General features: G+C 37.0%; 1 protein-coding gene across 3 annotated transcripts in view; it reads right to left on the minus strand.

The window, feature by feature from the left end:
- The window catches only part of RIMBP2 (RIMS binding protein 2), a 158718-nt gene that overhangs the window by 51253 nt on the left and 87641 nt on the right, over positions 1 to 19824 (minus strand). For all 3 annotated transcript variants that reach the window (XM_075110328.1, XM_075110330.1, XM_075110329.1), the window contains 4 exons: positions 19051 to 19140; positions 13475 to 13597; positions 7137 to 7241; positions 3266 to 3316 (listed from right to left, as the gene is read on the minus strand). In XM_075110328.1, the coding sequence (XP_074966429.1) occupies positions 3266 to 3316; positions 7137 to 7241; positions 13475 to 13597; positions 19051 to 19140 (369 nt within the window). The remainder of the gene's footprint in view (positions 1 to 3265; positions 3317 to 7136; positions 7242 to 13474; positions 13598 to 19050; positions 19141 to 19824) is intronic.

Raw genomic sequence — 19824 nt, forward strand, 5'->3', positions numbered from 1 at the left:
TCCAATACATAGTGCTATTTCTAAAACCTAAACAGCATCTTAAATTGAAAATGAAGTAGACTTCATCCATTACAAGACAGATACTCTTCACACCAGACAGATAAGCTGATGAGCAACTTTCCAGGTGGACAGGCTTGAATTCAGACTAGTAATTAGCTTACAGATTCTGCTACCATTTCATAGTTTATTTGTTTACATAGCAGCAATGGCTTTCAGTAGGTGGCTCAATAAATCAACCTCAGGTGAAAATGCCACGTAAGACTATCTTTGTGTTAATAAAGAGACAATCTGAATTCAGACAAAATCCACACAGTCAGAAAGCTACAGTCTTGAATAAACTACCGAACCATTGACACTGGGCATGCTTATAAGAAATTCACTTTCAAAAACAGGATCTGAGTTTTCATTAAATCATGCCTTATTTGAAGATTAATCACTTGTAGAAAAAAAAAATCTGGTTTTGGTGATTTGGTATTAGGCCAAATAAATGCCAAGCATGCTTGCATAACAATGGTTCTAGCACACACCCCATGCAAGGTTAGGCAGGACTATCATACTCGTTTTAAAGGGAAAAGTGCAGGAGTCAGGACAGGGAAAGGAGAATTTATGCCCTAAAATACCTGCATGCTGTCCAAGGTGTTCTGGATGAAGTGCAAAGCAATAAATTCCAAACAAGACACAGTAAACAAAGAGATGTGAAATAAACAAAGGAATAAAACCAGTTTTGAACACTTCTTTACATTTCAAAGCAAAATATGTTAGAACAGTTAACACGTATAAAAACATGCATTAACGCAAACCACGCTATAGAATGTTTCAGAAATCAATACCACTGCTGGCCTTAAATGGCAAAAGGCAGATTAAATAAAGTGCTAAAAATTAATGGGTTTATGGCAATAAAAAGCAAAAGCTTAGGAAACCATGATGGGGTTATGCAAATCAGAGGTCACAGACAAATCAGCTAAAAAGGAATTTTGATTAGCTTGAGGGGGGTAAATAATCACTCGCCTGCTTTGTTCCTAATGAAGTTTTCCTGCATCATACACTTTGCACCAGGCATTACATAATTTAATCCTATGTTCTTAAAGGCAAAACAAACAATATATGTGATGATAATGAAAGCATATGAGTAAAACACTTTCTGGGGGAATATTAACTTTCATAGATATAAATAAACAATTTTTAATTTTTTTTAAAGATGATCAATGCACCACAAAAACCACCTTCCATCAATGCATGGCCAGTAAGTACACAGAAAAGAACTACTGTGAGAAGGTATAAAGACTAGATATTTCCTTCTGCTAAAAAGAGATTTCTGAGTAAAATGTCAACAACACGCTTGCTATAATTAATCTATGGTATCACATGTTCTTTCTGATATGGACGGTATGGTAAGACTTAATAATCATTTAATGCCTTTTCCTCAGACAGAAAAATTTAGTTTGGTAGTTATCAGTGAGAACCTATTTTGCATGAAAAAATGAAGACCAAAAAAGAACAAAAGGAAATTTGCATGCAGTTAGCATGCTGTTTACTTGTCCATCTATCTCTCTGACACTTTACCTTATCCAAGTACACCAAACAATATGATTTGAACTTACAGAACCTCTTGAGCCTACTTTTGCAAAACTGGGGAGGAATTGTTTGCTTTAGGAACTTTCTTATAGGAGTTCTAATTTCTGCTATATGTTGCTGTCATTGGTCCTATCTTGCACAACATTGTGGGTCATCTTGCATTTCTACACAGCAGACAGCAAAGGGAATAAAAGGCTTGTCAGCACCAGGCAGATAGTTCAGTGTATTCATTTATTTCAATTCTCCTTTGATTTTTTTGTGTTTTCATATGTAATTTAACAGTCCCAGTTTAAAATATCTAAAAATTTCACTCCAGCCTAAGACAAAGAGGTTTTGCAAGCCATGTCCTATTCCAACTCAAACTGACAGCAAAGCTCATGTTTTTTGAATGGGAGTAAGAATTTGCTCTTATTCTTCATGTCTCTTCTATACATGACACAAGCGATTCTATATCCTTAGGCACAGAAGACTAAATTACTAGATTTTTCTTTAGGATTAATGACTTGAAGAAAGTTTTGAAATGTGATGTAAAGTCCATAAACAGAACTACTAATGAATTAACATGAAATGCCCCATGCCAAGGTCATAACTGAGCAATTGCTAAGGAAAATACTAAGAATTTATTGATGTATCTTTATGGATGATATTGCCTTTCTGGATGATGTCAGTATTTGTAGGTATTTAATGTCTTAAAAGTTAGTAAATCAGATCACCTTAATCATCTCTCAAAACTTTATTTATTTAACAGTGTTTACTTACTAAATCCAATAGTCACTGGCAAATTCTGAAAACATATCTCAGCATAGTTGGAAAACACTAAGAGAGGCCCCTGCTGGTGTTACACAGCCATAGGATTAGAGGCAATGGACAGGGGTAGCATCCAGAGAAAAATTCTGACAAGACACAAGAATAATATTCTTCATAATGAAAGTGCTCAAAGCCTGGAAGACGCTGCCCGTGGAGGTTGTCATATCTCCATTCCCAGAGATATTTAAAAATGGACTGGGCAAAGCCTTGGGCAGCCTACAGTAATTTTAAAAAGGGCCATTCTTTGAGCAGGGAGTTAGGCTAGATAGCCAGAGGTCCCTACCAAACAGGACTATTCTTTTTCTAACTAAAAGTTTGAATATGTCCGGTGCCCTTGATTTTTGAATGCCCAGTTCAGACTGCTTTGAAAAGATCTAGTTTTCCAATAAAAAGAATGAAATGTTCTCTCTTTACCACATCCTTTGGAGACTTTTTGAAGTAGCCAAATTCTTTACTTGGGTTTAAAAGGTGTGGCACTTTAACACATTGCTCTGTGTTACTACACGGTATTTAATTAGGAACCTTAGGTAATCGATTGGTATTTGCAGCTATATTTCCAGCCTAAATGATAATAATTCTTACAAGTAATCACTTCCTTTCTATTTATTTAATAATATTTTACCAAAAAAAATAAAAAAGAGAGGTACTAAAATTTCCATTCTATACAAAGAGATATTGAGGTACACACATCACCTCCAACAGCTCAGCTTAATGCACTCCTCACTGACTTGTAATCGATAAAGGATGCAATTATATTTGAAGAGAAAAAAACCCTATTTGCCTACATATTACTTGAAACTTTCAAATGCGATGATACTATAAAGTTATCACATTCAGAATAGAACCTCCACAAGCAAAGGTAACACAAAGGATATCTTCTTACCTCTAGCAACTGCACTGCTCCTTCATGTTCCTTCTTAGCTTCAACCTGAGCCTTGTTTTCATAAAAAGGAAAGGAAAGGAAAAAAGAAAAATTAATTAGTTGTGCCACATATAGTACGCTTTAACCACATAAAGTGGCATACTGTGTCCTCAAATCCAAAGCCAATTACAGCCTTGAAGGGGTGGCTCTGTCAATATTACTATAGTGCTTTGGTTCCAAGCCACTGAAATAACTGCTTATTTTTAGGAGATTGAATCTCAGTGAAGCTTAATAGCATTGGTATTTTGTTGGAGCAAGAAAAGCACGCTCAACACACTGCAAGAACATGAGAAGTACAGCTGAAACCCTCTGAATTAAAACTGAAAAATGAGCTTGTTACTCTACAATGCAGGATGTTCATAGCGTGGAAACCTACCGCACCAGCTAGGAGAAAGGAACACAAAATTAAGCTCATTCTTTACATGCAGCAACAGCATTTATCATCTAAGTAAATTGCTTACAAAACACTTCAAGGCAACCACAAGAATGGTCGTCTCCAAACAGGAGCGTAACATTTAGAGTCCAATCAACTGAGTCAAAGAAGAAAAGAGGGAATCAGTAAGAGGAGAAAAGGGTATTTTGTGTAGCTCAGAAATTCAGTTATCAGATTTTGGTCAGGAAAAGTCTAAATCTTCAAAACAAAACAACCAGCACTCAGTAATGTTGTGTTATCCTCACTTTATTTCCATTTACGTTTTCACTGTCTCCTTTATTGAAGCTTGCCCCAGATAAGAAAAACTTTTTATTAACCACTGGATCAGGCTGATAGCAATGTGATGCACTGAATTTGCCTCTTAGCTCCTTCTTACTGTAACCCAAAGACCACGTTCTGCACATTCCTCAACAGAGAAAAGCCTTAAAACCCTCCAGTTTAGCAGAGGGCAGCACCCCACAGGCTTTCTAATTTCATGGGCCAGATACTCATCTACGAGGCCTCCCTACTCCCTTATTGGTTTCAGTGGAAGCTGGGTTGGGCCATAAAGTCACAACCAAAAACATATACCCAAACTATACTTCACTGTCACTTATGGTAATAAAGCCTCCTTCGGTCCTGCCTGCACAGTCATATTTCTTCCTGTATTATATGTCTTATTGCTAGCACCTGATAAAATATTGGCTCTAGGAGCATTAGCAAAGGTTTGATGACAGGTAATAGAAAGCCTTGTGCTATCCATCATTGCAAGTTTAATAAAATCTACCTAGAATATGAGTTCTTGATAAATGATTAGAAAACCTGCATCAATACCTATCTCTCTTTTACATCGAACTGTCTTGAACCGTCTGGTTCCCTGTCAACACAAAACCTTGATGAACAATATCAGAGTCTTCCTTCTAGGCTGAAAATCTGATCAGTCTCTACATATATTAAAAACACAACGATTTTTATTTACAATATAAAAAAGTGACAGCAAATGCATCAGACTGTACCAGCAACTTCCTTTGTTTTAAAGTGCACATTTCTGTAGTTCATCAGCAACTTTACGACAGTAACAAGATATGCTGTGAGATGTCATTCTGTTACTGCCTGGAGTTACTACTTGCATTTCACGGTACTTTTTCAAGTAATTAGATGACTCTAATGAAAAAAAGGAAGACAGAATTTAACACACATGTACTAGGTACATTGGGAGGTCAGCTCTGGATGAAATGTGATCCAGCAATTCCTGTTTCATGATGGAAGCAAAGTAGTTACTTATGTAACAGATTTACTTAAATTGTTTTTCTGACAATATACACTGCATTATAATGTTGAAAAGGAAATGTGTAGGATTCCAGCAATCTAGAGGCTAAAGCAGGACAAACTAATCTGTGCTTATCTCCACTACCATGCCTAGAGGACTCCAGGTAGCTTGGGTATCTCTCTACAAGGTAGAATAGTGCACAGTATAGACACCCCCCCAGAATCTTTCCATGTTTTGAATGCTTTATCTCTTCTACCCATCCAGTGTACTAATTCGGTCTTCATTCTTATTCTATAAGATTAATAATAGCATTACAGAAACAACTAAGCATCTCAACCAAGCTGGGATCCCAACATATCACAATGAAAAAGAATCTGAGCTTGGAAGGGCTAAAAATAAAAATTAAAAACAAGCAAACAAACAAACAAAACTCATTTTCTTTTTGAGTGGTATCGAGAATGAATATTACATGCAGACTTTATCAAGAGATGTGATGGGTAGAATACTCATTTAAGTTGTCACGGATCCTTATCATGAAAGGCAATTATAATTAAAAAAGACACAATAGCAACTTAATCACATAAAGAATTAGATGTTTCAGGGTGAAAATGAGTGTCTGTGCAAAGTCCTAGGAGGATTATTTCAGGCTAATGGATGAAAGCAGTAAGAAGGATGAATTATTTCTTAAATGCTTCTACTAAGTAATACATAGATGAATTGTTATGGCTGATTTTCGATTAGGAATTCTAAGCTAAAATTCTAGTGGAACTTCATGTTGAATGATTATTAGATAATAATTTTTAACACGTATGATCTTGTGTTCTGTGCTACTTCAGGTCCACTGAACAACAATTTAATCACTGGCTACAGATGCTGAGCTCGCATGGAGTAAAATAATGAACACAATACAACTTCATTTGTGCTTGAAGTCTATCATGCTATAGCTTAGCAAAAATGACTGGAGAAAACAGTATTACAGTGATTTGTCTCCTGTTGCCTATCTGTAACAAAGACCTGTGTAATGCAGATTTTTTAGGATGTAACAAAAAATAGGAAGCAGAAAGCTGTACCTGTCTTTGATTTGTTTGCTTTGCCAAGAAATTTAAGTCCAAAATTTAAGTCCAATATTTACTGGAAGTTCAGACAATAACAGCTAAATATAATGAGAAATAGGGTTTTGAAATAAGACTAAAAAGATTAATTGTGAAAGGCTAACAGAAAATTAACTGGAAGACTTCATTTGGTAGAGTGAAGCTTTCTATTTCAACCAAACTATATTTAGATACATCTTTTTACTCTGCTGAGAATGCCCCTCTATGCCAATTCTCTAGCAAATTATCATTAGCATTATTATTTTGATCTAGTCAAGCAATTGGAAAAATCAACACTAGTATTGAGACAATTGCAGCTTTAAGTAACTTTGGCAAGACTGAAACTCGATACCATGTTTTTTTATATTATAATGAATACTTGCAGTGTGAAAAAAAAAAGTCTTAAAGTGGTTTGTGAATTAGAGAAAGAGCTTGGAAATGAGGTACTTAAACAGTGGTTTAGTTTATGAAAAAGAAGATCAACTGTGATGTGCAAGTACCTTGTCAAGGACTTACTTTAATCTAATTTAGTGGAGAAAGGTAGTAAGAATCGCCAGTGTCTGGAAGAGGAAGCCAAAGAAATCCCAACAAAACATTAATATGTCAGCAAGAATGATTAACTGTTCCAGCAAACTGACAGGGAAATGGTGGATTCCCCATATTTTGATTACCATGAAATTAAGACCAGAGTCCTTCCAGGCATTCAAGGAATGCACAAATATTCCTGAGCCCAATATAGAGGGAAGCAGTGGAAAAAGAAAGAAAATACATGCATTTGTATTACTTTTCTCCTTATTGGGAAATACGGGGACTTACACATACTGGTCAGGTTAATCTTCACTGGCACGAACATTTATAAATCAATTAGTAGAATCATGTAAACCCAAGAGTAAACGTCCACATGTTACAACTGCATCAGCAATCATGCAGAACAATCCAGAACAGGGACAAATTTGGTGGGTGTGGTTTAAATTCCTTTAAACCAGGAGATCTGTTTCATGACCTGTGCTCTGTCACTGTGATTTGCTATTTCACCTGACTTTCCCTTTCTCCACTTACCTTCTGCAGGAGTTCAATTTCCTGCTGTTTGGCGTTGAGAACAGCCAAGGCTTGCTCATGCTCCAACTCCAGCTGTTGCCGCCGTTCAGCAGCCTCTCGCATATGCTGTTTCAAAAGAAACAGAAAAAATTCTCAGGAGATTTCAACATATTCTACCTGTGGCCAAACATGCTGCCAGTCCCAGGCATGCAGATGTTCATCTCAATGTAAAGCTCTCTGGTATCGCTGCTAGGCAAGCTGGAAACTGGCTAAGGTTTTAATTCAGGCAGTGCTTAGGGGCATACTGCCAATGCTAAACTCAGGTATCTTGACATTTGACAGCAATCTCTTTTAGGATATACAACTCTGTCATTGCCAGCAATGTGGCCACTGCGATGCACGAGTGAACAGTACCCATTTTACCCATCAGGCACACATTGAAATGTGGTATTGTACTGAAAAAGTAAAGCTTTGAAAAAAATTAGCTTAATTCCCTAAATGCCTCTTTATCTAGGATATGGTTTTGTGATTTATTTTGCAAATGATGACCCAGAAGAAATAGCTTACCTTTACTAATCTCTGCCTATTATTTATTGCAAATTAGACAGAGCAAAACTAACGCAGGTGGGTTTGTGACAAAAATGACTCTACAGTACTCAAAAACAACTTTGAAAGGACAGTTGCTACTGATGATTCAAAGCAATATGAGAAAGGTTCTTGGGAAGAGCATGAGCTGAACAATGTCAAGATACCCTTTGCAGATAGAAATCTTTTTCATTACAGGTTAATATTATTCTTCCAATATCATTATCACTTTCAAACAGCCTGTTAATAAATAGGAGCTAAGAATCATCTCTTTATAGATTCTGATCTCTTTTCTGGTGAAACTGGTATTATTTTCCAAATTACATATTATTCCCATAATACTCTCAGAGCAGAGGCACAATGTCTTATCTGCAGCACCATGAGTTATTACACATAAACCTATTGGGAATGAGCACTCGGAAACAGAAATACGTGGTTCCAATTGACAAGAACAGGCCAAAATATCTCTTCTTGTGTACAAGAGAAAATCTTATCAAGCATATTGCTAACCTTTAATGAGCTGTTATTCTCTGCTACATGTTACTCATAACAAAGAGGGACAGCACGGTGAGGCTGACTTCTCTCGATCTGGATATTTTTGCAAATGAAGCAGAAATGTCTCCCATATGCCTTTGGCCTCTGCTTGGGATTTATTTAGTTTCATTTGATGTGTTGATTAAAAACAACAAAAAAAGTGAAAGATTTTTCCAATTAATCAGTTTTGACCCTCAACTATAGCTTGTTTTCTAGGAGTTTTGAGTACAGTGTTTTGACTGTAGATACTTCTGAACTGTGCGTATTGTACGAAAGGTAAATGGATCTGTTCATGGGTAATGTCTGTTCTCAGTATTAAATAATGACCAAAAATAATTGTCCCGATTCTCATCTTATCTGAACAAACATAACCTATTTTGCTAACAAGTATTACTCATTATTCAAATTGGCACAAAGCTACATTTACTGAGCTCATCAGCTTCCATCAAGTCTTATGTAAAACTTGACACCAATGGAGCATCAGCACATTTCTTATATTCAAGAAATGGTGAGGCAATCAAGTCATTCTCACACCTTTAATTAAAACTTGTAATTATCAGAAAAAAAACATAGGTCTCGCTTCACTCTCTCAAGATTTATTTTCAGATTTGGTAGAACATATTTTGATACCGTTAAGTTCTTACTAATTTTACAAAAGATATCACAGAGCATTTCTAGTCCTTTACAGAGATCCATAAATAATTAATACTGTGACCATATAGCAAATCTATAAAATGTAATGAAGAAACAGATGGTGATACATGATCTGTGATTCTCCCCAGCTTTTAATTTCTGTTTCCTAAAATACATATTTAATGATCTACAGTTCACAGATTTTAAAGTCAGAAAAGACCATTTGGTCATCTATGTTAACCTAAAAGTATCTCTCTGTCATTTTAGTATTGTCATGATCTACTTTGTATTGAAAGCAGCAAGGATCTCTTCACCCCAGCATCTGCCCCTCCCCTGGCACAGCAATTAAATCTCCCCCAAACCAGAAGCAATTCCTCCCCTTCCACTCTGGTCACAAACTGGTTCTGACTGCAAATCTGTTTTGTGCTTCCTATCTGCATGTCAGCTGCCGTCACTTCTTGTTCCAAGCCTGAAGGGAACAGGTTAGGGCAGTGGAGGAGGACTACAGAGATGACTAGAAGAACAGCAGGGAGAAAGCTCTGAGCTGCTGAATTCTTTATGCGTCTTGCTTCAGGACTGACTTCCACAATCATCATATTGCCATGGTTCGTGTAGGTGGTGGCAATCCCTTAGCCCATGCTACGGCTGTCCTTAACATGAGGCAGGCTAGAACTTTCTAAACACGTAAATTTGCACTTCCCTCTTTGCACCCTTTCTAGAGGCTGTACTAATGTTACTCTAACATCAGAAAGCAAATCCACATCTAAAAGAGCACAGAAAAAATTGAGTAAGGACTTCGTATTTCAAAACAATTGGCAAATAACGCTCTGTCCTTCAAAGAAACTGTGAAGAAGGAACCTTTCTAGTGTATCATTCCGATCAAAGGCAAGAATCCTGCTAAGCAGCAGAGAATGAACTGGGGACATTGTGGATATCTCAGTTTTCTTTTAAACTATAGAGCTAGATGGCTGTATAGTATAAACTGTTTCTGAAATAGCACTTAAGGGATCTGCTCAAACTGTTCTTGTTTTTCCAGCTTCTTAATGGGCAGCAGGGGGATTTGACAATGAATAGCCATCCTCGCTCCAACCGTTTCAGTGGTTGCACTGTATTACCTGCGGCTGCAAACAAAACACAGAAACCCATTCTTTCCTATAGCAGTGACCTTTACAGTTCTAAAACGTGCAACTGGTTAATGCTAGAACAAACTCAAATGGCTTTCAAGTACTAAAGTCTTGTTTATGAGACAGAATTCATACATGATGCTGAATGGGGAGCAAATTTAATAATTCTCACCCAAGTACTCTGATCAAAGGACTCTCATCTGCGCTTGCAGATGGGTGGGCACCGTTACAGTGGAATGAATGGGAAAAGCTGGCTGAATGCATCAGAAAATCAGAACCGTTCTGTGTGAGAGGCACTGTGAAGATTCTCAGAAGTTAGCTAATTCAGCAGTTCTTCATCTTCCTTTTTCTGCTTTGTTGATACATCCTGAGATAACAGAAAGTGTAACAGAATTTCTCTTTTGACAGGGAAACTAGGCTAAATATTTCTCAAAACTTTCCAGTCGTTGGAAAGCTGCAAACCATTTTTTTCAAACTACTAATTTCCCGAGCATATGAGGACACACACGAAATATACAATTAACTGCATCTGCTTGGGCATGATTTAATGCTAAGAAGGAGATTTAGGGTTTTAAGTCTGTTCAAGGTACTCTGACAGCTCAGAAGAGTTCTGCTCAAGGGAGAGAACTACTGAACATGTAAAGCCAGGGTCTCTATATCCACCAGATAAGTTTTGTTTCAGTGAAGGAAAACTTTTGAAGGAGGTGTTAAGCAGAACAATAAGATTTACAGAATATTTCTCCCACATACATTAGAGGTATTATTTCCATAGAAATTAAGCAAAAATCAGTCAAATAACCAGATTCAGATCTTTACAGAAGAAATTTGGAGGAAACATTAAGTGAAATGCCAGTAGATATCCTAATTAAAGAGTGGAGAAATTAGCCTTTTTTGGTATGGTCAAAGAAGAAAGTGAGGTCTTTAATTTGTTTTAAAAAAGTAAAACACAGTCCGTCATTAAAGGAGTTTCAAGTGTTCAAAAACATACAAGCCTAGCAAAACCAGTACCTTTACAGGGTATAAGAAGGCAGTTTTATTGCTTATGAAAGCAGTTTATTTTAGCAGCACAGGAGTCTGGACAACAATAATTTGTATTTTGATTTGATGAAATGAGAATTAATGTGAATTTACTTAGAACAAAGTCTAATTCCCAGCTGTTTTATGAGCCATGAATCCATAGTTCGTTTCTTTTCTAGACTTTTTTTGCCTTATCTTTCTACTTTGTTCTCCTTGAAGAAGTGAATTTCTGCAGCCATCCAGCTGGAATCCCACAAACGTAATACAGAAAGCACAGGCAAGACATATCTGTTGAAATAGCTTGTAGGTGTTGATTCTACTCTCTATAGGTACTAGCACATGGCTCACAGCTAAATAGTAAATTAGTGATAGAGGTCTGTGGAACCATCACTTTCGTTTTCTCCAGAAGAAATGGAAGGAAATAACAGAGAAAATAAATCAGGGAAAAACTTCCTACTTATTCCTGGGTAAGCCGTATTAGTTCAGTGACAGATAACAGTATATCACTCTTCTATTCAATTAAGCAGTTTAATTTTCCTTTCCCAGTACATGTGTTTCTTATTTGCACATAATTCTAGATTTATTCCCTCAGTGCTACCTCTATACTGGTACGTAGGACACTGACAATTCACTGCGCAGCAATCCACATAACAGTTAACTCCCCTTGGCATTGCCCAGTATGTGATTTCAACAGCTCATGTTTCCAGAAGCCACTGGAATAAGTTGATTTACGAAGCAGTCAGCTTACTTCTGATAACCCTGCAGTGTTTTGGAGACTCAGCAAGAGGCACATAACTTATAACCACCTTTTATTTCCACCTGTAGCTGGAAAACCTTCTCCTCCCCTCTTGAGCAATATCAAATACAGCTTGACAGAGGGTTTCAACAACATATTTACCAGTGCAGAAAGTCAAAAATAAAATCCCTCCTTCTCAAAATTCAGAGAGCTAGCCATTTTTATCACTACAATCATCTCCAAAAGCCCAGAACTATTCTGATGCAGCCAACAGTGAAACTATTTGTCACCTTTTAGAGTGAGTCTGATGCAGGTCAAAATGATTAACAAATAAAATTTTAAATAAGTGCTTGTACTTAGGACAAGCATCGGCTGAAGCCACTCAGCATTATTAAAACATTCTGCAGAGAAAACTCTGGCTCGAAATTTAGGATCTCAGAGCACTTATTTTTATTTCCACCTCCTCTTACTCTCAGGGCATCCCTCCCTCCTTTACTAGCCATTTCAGTGGTTTGAAAAAGAACCTTGGGCTTGAGAAGATGAAAAATAAGCATCTCTCTGGCAGCCTGTCAAAAAAGTTTCAGCACTGGATCAGTGCTCCATTCTAACCAGACAAACACATCCTTCATTTTTCTTAATGGTCTGCAGTACAGGCAAGTGTTTACGAGTGCTTTCTCTCTCAAGAATTCTCACTGTCGTCCTCACCGGTGCAGTTCCTCCACTGATGCAAACAGCTATACCTGCATGACTTCGTTTTTAAATCTCAGTTGCTAAACCCCCTTCAAGGCTTGTTTTGGCAGCAGTTTTCAACATCACATCTTCCATATTTTCTACAACTAAGAAAACCTGGCAACAGTGACCTGTCCAAACCAGTTAGTGTTTCCACCACATCATATGCTCCCTTCCACTGGCTCCCTCCACCCCATCACACTGGACACCAGCTCATTGTCTGTAAGGGACCTTTCTCCACTACTCCTGATTCATCTTTCAGGTTTGGATTATCGAGTTACTGAGCTCCATCTTTATTTAATCGATGACACTTTGGGAATTTGGCTGTTTCCTGGCAAAGCACTGCTTCCTTCCCACCACTAGAACATTTTTGCACTTTGTTTCAACATCAACAATCTATTGCTCCCTTGAATTAGCTGGTAAGTGATAATCTCTTGGTTGATTCCATTTTACAGCAGAATTTTACTCTTTCTCTACCCCATCATCTCAGCTAGATCTCATCTCTGTTAGATTCACTTGGTGAATTCCACTATTTCATAGAATCAGTTTGTCCCATAGAATTATGCAAATCAACCAGGAAAACAGAATAAACAGTGAAACATCTACTGAAGAATACTCTTAGGATTAAAAATAATTATTCAAAATAATCAAGTTAGACTGGCAGACATAGCCGTCTTTAAAATATCTTTCATCAGCATAGTCACTTCTCATCCTTTTCTTCTCATCTTGACTTACTTCCAATAACTGTATACTGAAAACCCACATCCAATTACTTATAAAATATCAGATAAAGACCTCTAAAGATGTCTCTCCTCTGATACTTTGAGATCCCTTGTAGGTACTTGGTCTACTGTATTCCATGTTTTATCATAACTAATCGGGGCATTCAGACCCTGAGTTTGCTGTGCACCTGTGCTTCTGTCACTCACTGGACGAACATCAGAAATATTAAACAAGCAATAGAAGTACTGGGTCGTCGGACTTTACGGCATTATACATACCTTTAGGACCTGCTCTAAGTTCTCCAGCTTGGCTTGGAGCTGGTGTTTTCCCTTTACAGCCAAATCTCGTTCTTTGGTCACTCTGAGAAGGGTTTCTCTAAGATGGTCATAGTCTGATTTTACCTAGAAAAATTAAAATGTGGTTATTGCCCAAACAGGTAACTAATGAAGGGAAAATTATATCTGACACAAACGTTTCTGCATGTTAAAATGGAAAAAGGGGAAAAAAGTTCAAAGAAAATAGGAAAGAAGCATAAAAAATGGAAGGGAATGTTCATCAAGGGAATGTTCATTATGTGTATCTCATATGCAAGTACGCATGAAACATATTTTCTTTCAACAAGGGCTACAATCTGGCAAACAAACTATAGTTATGCATAAGATACGCAAAGTTAAATAAATATACTATATAATGCACACAATAAATTACAACCAAACATTTCCTAATTTCTCTGGATCTCAGATACATCAGAGATGGTTGTGCTACATAAAGAGACAGTGATCTAACATGTACTAGAAATGTAGTCCTGGACTATTCTTTAGTGTAAACAGAATAGACAGAGTGAACTCAAATATACATGATCAGCCTGTGCTAACATTTGAAACCTGTGCATCTACAATTAAAAAATAGGTATTCTTCTGCAACAAAACCCTTGCTCTCCCTTAAAATATTTGCATACAGACAGATTTTAAAGCATCAGATACTCATCAAGTAGGATTTGTTTTCTGATTTAATTTACTTGGTGCTACCTTAACCATTTCAGTACGACTAAGTCTTTTTATACTGGATTTTGTGAATCATCAGCGAAAGTGACTACGTCATAAACACATATAGGAAATAAGAAAATATATCATTAAACTACTTTATCCTGCAAAGGAAAAGTTCTTTCTTCAGCTCAGGTCAGCTGAAAATTTGATTTCTTATCCCTGACCATTTAATGACTTACGTCCTCTATTGATGTATAACAATAGGACCGTAACTGCTTGTATCATATCAGAAACTGCAAGTTTTGCATTAAGAATGAAAACCCACCAGCAATAAACACCTGGGTAAAAAAATACATAATGTTAGCATATTATTTCCACTACCCTGCGCTGTTGATAGGAGGCGAGAAAGCAAAAGGAAGAGCCATAATATTTTTAGAGAACAGTGTTCCAAGAAGTATCTGTTTTCCTTTGCTAACCGCAACACAGTGCAGAAGCATAAGCAATGCTGGCAGGAATACTGGCTAAGGAAAGGCAAAGCAGTACGAAGTGTTGGGATGAGGCATTGGCTTTAATCTTGGTGCAGCTCACGTTTCCTTCTAACTTCAGTTAAGGAAGTGACAAGTACTTTTTTTTTTCAATTTAATTACTATAATTTCTTGGGTTTTTTTAAAGAGCGAATGGCATTAAGCAATCTCTGACATGGATATCTCCTAGATGTCTTCTAAAGCGATGTTTTGGAAACTGTTTCTGCCTTTCTATTTGCCTTCTGGCTCCAGTTTGTTAACTTGCAAATTTTGCCATGGACCAAACAATCTAAACGATTGCAGCCAGCCCTCGTATTCATTTTTCTACAAGGGCTCTTTAGAGTGCAGTGGACTAGAAAAAAGGAGGAGGAAAATGGAACAAATCATGTTTTCCACAAGAACTGATGCAATTATTGTCAACCTCAGGAATTTTTTTTTTCTGTGCATGGATCTTTCTTTTCCTCTTCCCTCATTTCTTTATAACTAAGGAAACTATTAAACAATGGATTTTCAGAATATATTAACTTCCTGCATCCTTTGTATTGTATTTCATTGCTCAGATCAGTCAATGTATATTGTTGAAGAATAATGGAGTGGAAAAAGGAAGCAATGAGGTATCACCATCAACGATGCAATTTTGTTATTGCCTGTGGTTCTCAGTTAATTTACTGAGGATGGATGATGTACAATATTTTGCACACACTTCAAGAAAAGGCTATTTTCCTCAGGCTTTAGTTTTCCCTGTCTCTAAACCAGTTGTTATCAACTGACTTCCTTTGTAAAGCATTTTCTGAAACTTACTAGTCATCACAGCCTGAATAATTTTGGGGAGCTAGTGAGCATGGTACCTTTCTGCTGTGTGTTTTTCCCTGTTGGCAGTGAAGGGGCTATCAGAACAATTGGATTCTATCAGGCTGCTAATGTAATTTTGAAAAAGAGATGAATTAGAGACTGGTAGAACTTTAGATATTTTACACATCTCAGGATCTTTCATTTAAGATCTCAAAACACATACCTGAATTAGTTAAAGTTTAGGAATACACAAATGGTTCTGATAATTGCTCCGCTTTCTCTTTTGGCAGGTCAGCTTTTGGACAAAGTTCTGTGTATATTTTCATTTTGCAGGTTGAAAAGAATGCAACCAGATTACCAACCACTTTCTGATAATTACTTTCATTACTTCCAGCAACACTGATAAGTTTTAGTATTTCTACAGGGCATTTTTGCCAGGACTTTTTCCTGAGGATTGTGTATCACATAGAATGCTGTGATATATACATTTATATAACCCATAAGGCTCCATAAAACTTGATGAGTCTATAATTTGCCTTTTTTGTTGTTGTTGTTTAGACAACATTTGTTCTTAAATGTGAATTTAATGCTCTTTCCAAGCAGGCTGTTTAAGAACATATGGGATATACGCAAACTTGAATTACACACAGAGCACATCAGAACATCAATGCTCCCAGTGGCAAAACCAGTTGACCTAAATAGAGTGTCATCATAAACAGTTCTGATTTCATGACAGAAACAGGGAACATTTTGATCTGTGATGTTTGTCTGTTCAATGTGTCAACCAATTTATTTTTCATCCCATAACTCCACACTTACTAAACGCCCTTTCATTTGAGTGAGTTATGAAGGCCTGAATACTTTTAAAGTGTCGTCCACTTCCTGAGCACTTAAACAGAAACCAGGTATTGAAACCCAGCACACCAAAACCAACCAGCAGTTTATTTCACTGGTGAAAAGCTCCATCAGCCTTATAACCCACCATGTCCCTTAATTCTAGACTTCAGTGGCCTGCCAATTCCTGAGACATCTGACTTATTGCTCAGAAAATGTTATTCAGAAACTACCATGAAAATGGTATGATTTCAGGTATTGTGGGAATAAATGCTGCAAATGTCATGCCTATTCTATTTTAACAGAAAAACACTAGCACATATATATTCAGATAAGCAGGAAAACAAGTCAGAGCCCAGTGTCATAGCACTCTCAAGGACACACAATCTTTTCACAAGTACTCCGCTGCAGGAATGCAGCTTTCTTTCTCCAATGCAGAGTAGCAAAACTAAATGATACAAGGTATGCAAAATTTTAGCTTTGTTTTGTGGATTTAAAGGTCTAGAGTAAAATTTCAGCAACTACATTGTGTAAAAATGAGCAGTAGTTTTATCTGTGCTACATAACAGAATGCATAAACACTCCTCCAGCCCCATTTGCTTGGATAAAGTTGGCCTGTTTTTCAGGCCAGCTCTCAAGGGTGAAAGAATAAATTATTTTAGGCAGGTTTTCCCCTTCAGGCTGAGCCCTAACTCTGTTAGAATTCTGCTCCAACCTCCACATCCTAAGTTGTGTAGTTTCACACTTTCTGAAGAGTAAAATGTAACCTACACTGCACAATCTATCCTCAACCTCATTGTGTGTGGTTAAAAAAAAAAAGACAACAAAAAACCCTCAACCCCACCCCGACCAAACAGAAATACCCAGGTAATTCCCTCAGAAAACCTGTTATGCAAGAAGGAAAGCTCAAGGTTAGTTAACATTCAAGGTACGCTGCAAAGATTGCATATTGTTAAAATTGTTAAAAGTGAGAGGGTACATGTAAAGCAAGCCTTTGATCCTACTGAGGCTGCAACACTAAATTAGTGGCACAGACATCCAGAATTGTTGCATTGTGCCTTTCACAGGATTTAACATATCAGAAGAAACAAACACCCATAGTATGACAAATTCTGACACTACAATAGTAATAGGTAATTTTATTACTAACTTAGTGGCTAATGTGTCAAAGGCTGACATTTTACTTCTATATCTTAAATTGCTTTCACTAGGTTTTTCAATGTACCTCAAAAGCTCTTCGCTATAGGAAGACAAACATCACCTATTATAAAGTATTATTAACCGCATAGTTCTTCACATTCTGATAGTAAAAGGGCTAACACTTTTAGTGTCACCAATGTACTGAGCCTTCACTGCATTAATGCTGCATGCTATCCCTGGGTCAGCTAGAATATAAAACTGCCTAAGTAAGACTTTCTGTGCCTCAGGAAGTAAAAAGTAAAGGCAATGTGTAAATGACAATGAAGAGAAGAGAAAAACATTAGGAAAGGAAGAAATTCTAGACAGATGAGGAATAAAATCAAGTGATGTTATGATGCTATGATACACGTGGCTTCCTCCTATCACAAAGTATTATTATTCTGCCCTTATATATATAAACAATTTAAATTCCTCAGCGACAGGACATTTCAGGTCTCTTCAATACCAGGTGCTACACACAAAATGAAGAGTGCAGGCATGCCATCTCTGAATTTTAGTAATTTGCATTGTCTCGGTGACTTAATCAGACCTCCTTTGGTTTGGAAACTCAGCAGCGGGCTCCTCTGTGACACGCACATGTCAGACACCAAAGCATGCAGCTACCACTGGTTTGCAAGCTTTGAGGATGGACTTTCACCAGAGCCTATGTGAGTTACAGCTCTTCTGATATGAATGAGGTTGCTGAGCAACTCACTTAAGCCCTGTAGAAATACTAGATTAGTGTTTTATTTTTAGCTAAATGTAGCCTTGTAAAGTGGCTGGTTCATGATGTTTCTTCCACAGAAAGCATATGTGGTGAGGTAAGGCGCATCAGCTTCTCCTCCCATGCTAGCCCCACCAAGCAGTATTTGCCATAGACATCATCAGACATAATACCACTATAGTCAGAAAGACATTTTTTGTCCCATAACAGGCACAAAAACCCCTAAACCAAACCAAAACAACATAAAAACTGAAGGAAAATGCTTACTATTAAAACAGGTTTTATATCAGGATCTGGAATAGCTGAGACTATGCCATGTGCCATGCTACGGGGGAAATAACAGCTGCTACGCAGAGTATTGGACATTTGCTGCTGGACAAGACCATTCCAACATTTTATTGGGAAATTTAAAAACGCAAAGAAAAAAATGCAGAACGGTAGGAAAAAAACCCCAACTAGATAGCAATTATTTCTGTTAAGTATTTTTCAGAAAAAAAAGGTTAATTTTTCAATCAAGCCTCATCCAAAAAGTCTTTTAACCAAAGCCTAATACAAATTTACAATACTAAGAAAATATGCATCAGAGAAATTATGTACCTCTCTAAAGTCTATCAGTGTGTCTTAAATGGTCACTTGAAAATAACATTTGTTCATAAAATAAATGCTTGTAATTTATTTTTAATTAAAATATTTTATGTTCCCAAGTAGAAGCAAGCCAATCAGAAAAAATGACTATACAATCCACTTTTGTCTACTCTGCAGCCTGATTTCTGTAACAAGTGAATTCTGTATGAGTTTGGTGCTCATGGTGTTACCTGGTCATACTGCAGTGCTTTGTGGGACACACTTGCATACTGAAGGCTCAGGCGATTCTTTTCTTGCACAGCATCCTTCAGTTCATTTTCCTAAAACACAAGTAAAGAGTGTTACAGACCGTTTATCTCCCTTACAGTACATCCTACTAAGTGCTTAAGGAGGCAATGTTTTTGCATTATTTGGTATTAACAAACTATTAAGAGTAGTATCAGGCACGGACCCAAAGACACTGAAGGTGCAGAAGCACCAGATTAGCTTGCAATTACAGCTGGCTCTATCGGAAATGTTTTCAGTAGATGGATGATCTGATTAAACATGTGCAGTCGAAGAGAGATGACCTAACTTCACAGGCCTGGTGCCAATAATAATAATAATAACAGCAACAATAATAATAACAACACCAACAACAACGACAATGACAACAACAACAACAATAATAATAATAATAAAAAATCATCTCCCCGTGGATGTAACAAAAAGCTCAAACCTGGCTGCCTCACTTAGAGCTGGGAAGAGAAGGAGACTTGGCTCCCAGATAAAAAATAATGCTATCAAACTTAGGCCTTCAGGGCATTTTGAGGTCAAAAGCCAACAACTGGAATGTATATTCATGTAGATATTTTTATATTCACACACACTTTACTTATAATGTATATCTATTTATAATATATGTATATATACGCATTCTAATACAAACAGTTTTAGAATCTGGGTAGAGCATCGGTGTACTGCAGTGGAAGGCAATTCAGAAATGCAGATGGGAGTCAAAAGGT

Source organism: Phalacrocorax aristotelis, chromosome 15 (genome assembly GCF_949628215.1).
Source record: "Phalacrocorax aristotelis chromosome 15, bGulAri2.1, whole genome shotgun sequence".
Classification (NCBI taxonomy): domain Eukaryota; kingdom Metazoa; phylum Chordata; class Aves; order Suliformes; family Phalacrocoracidae; genus Phalacrocorax; species Phalacrocorax aristotelis.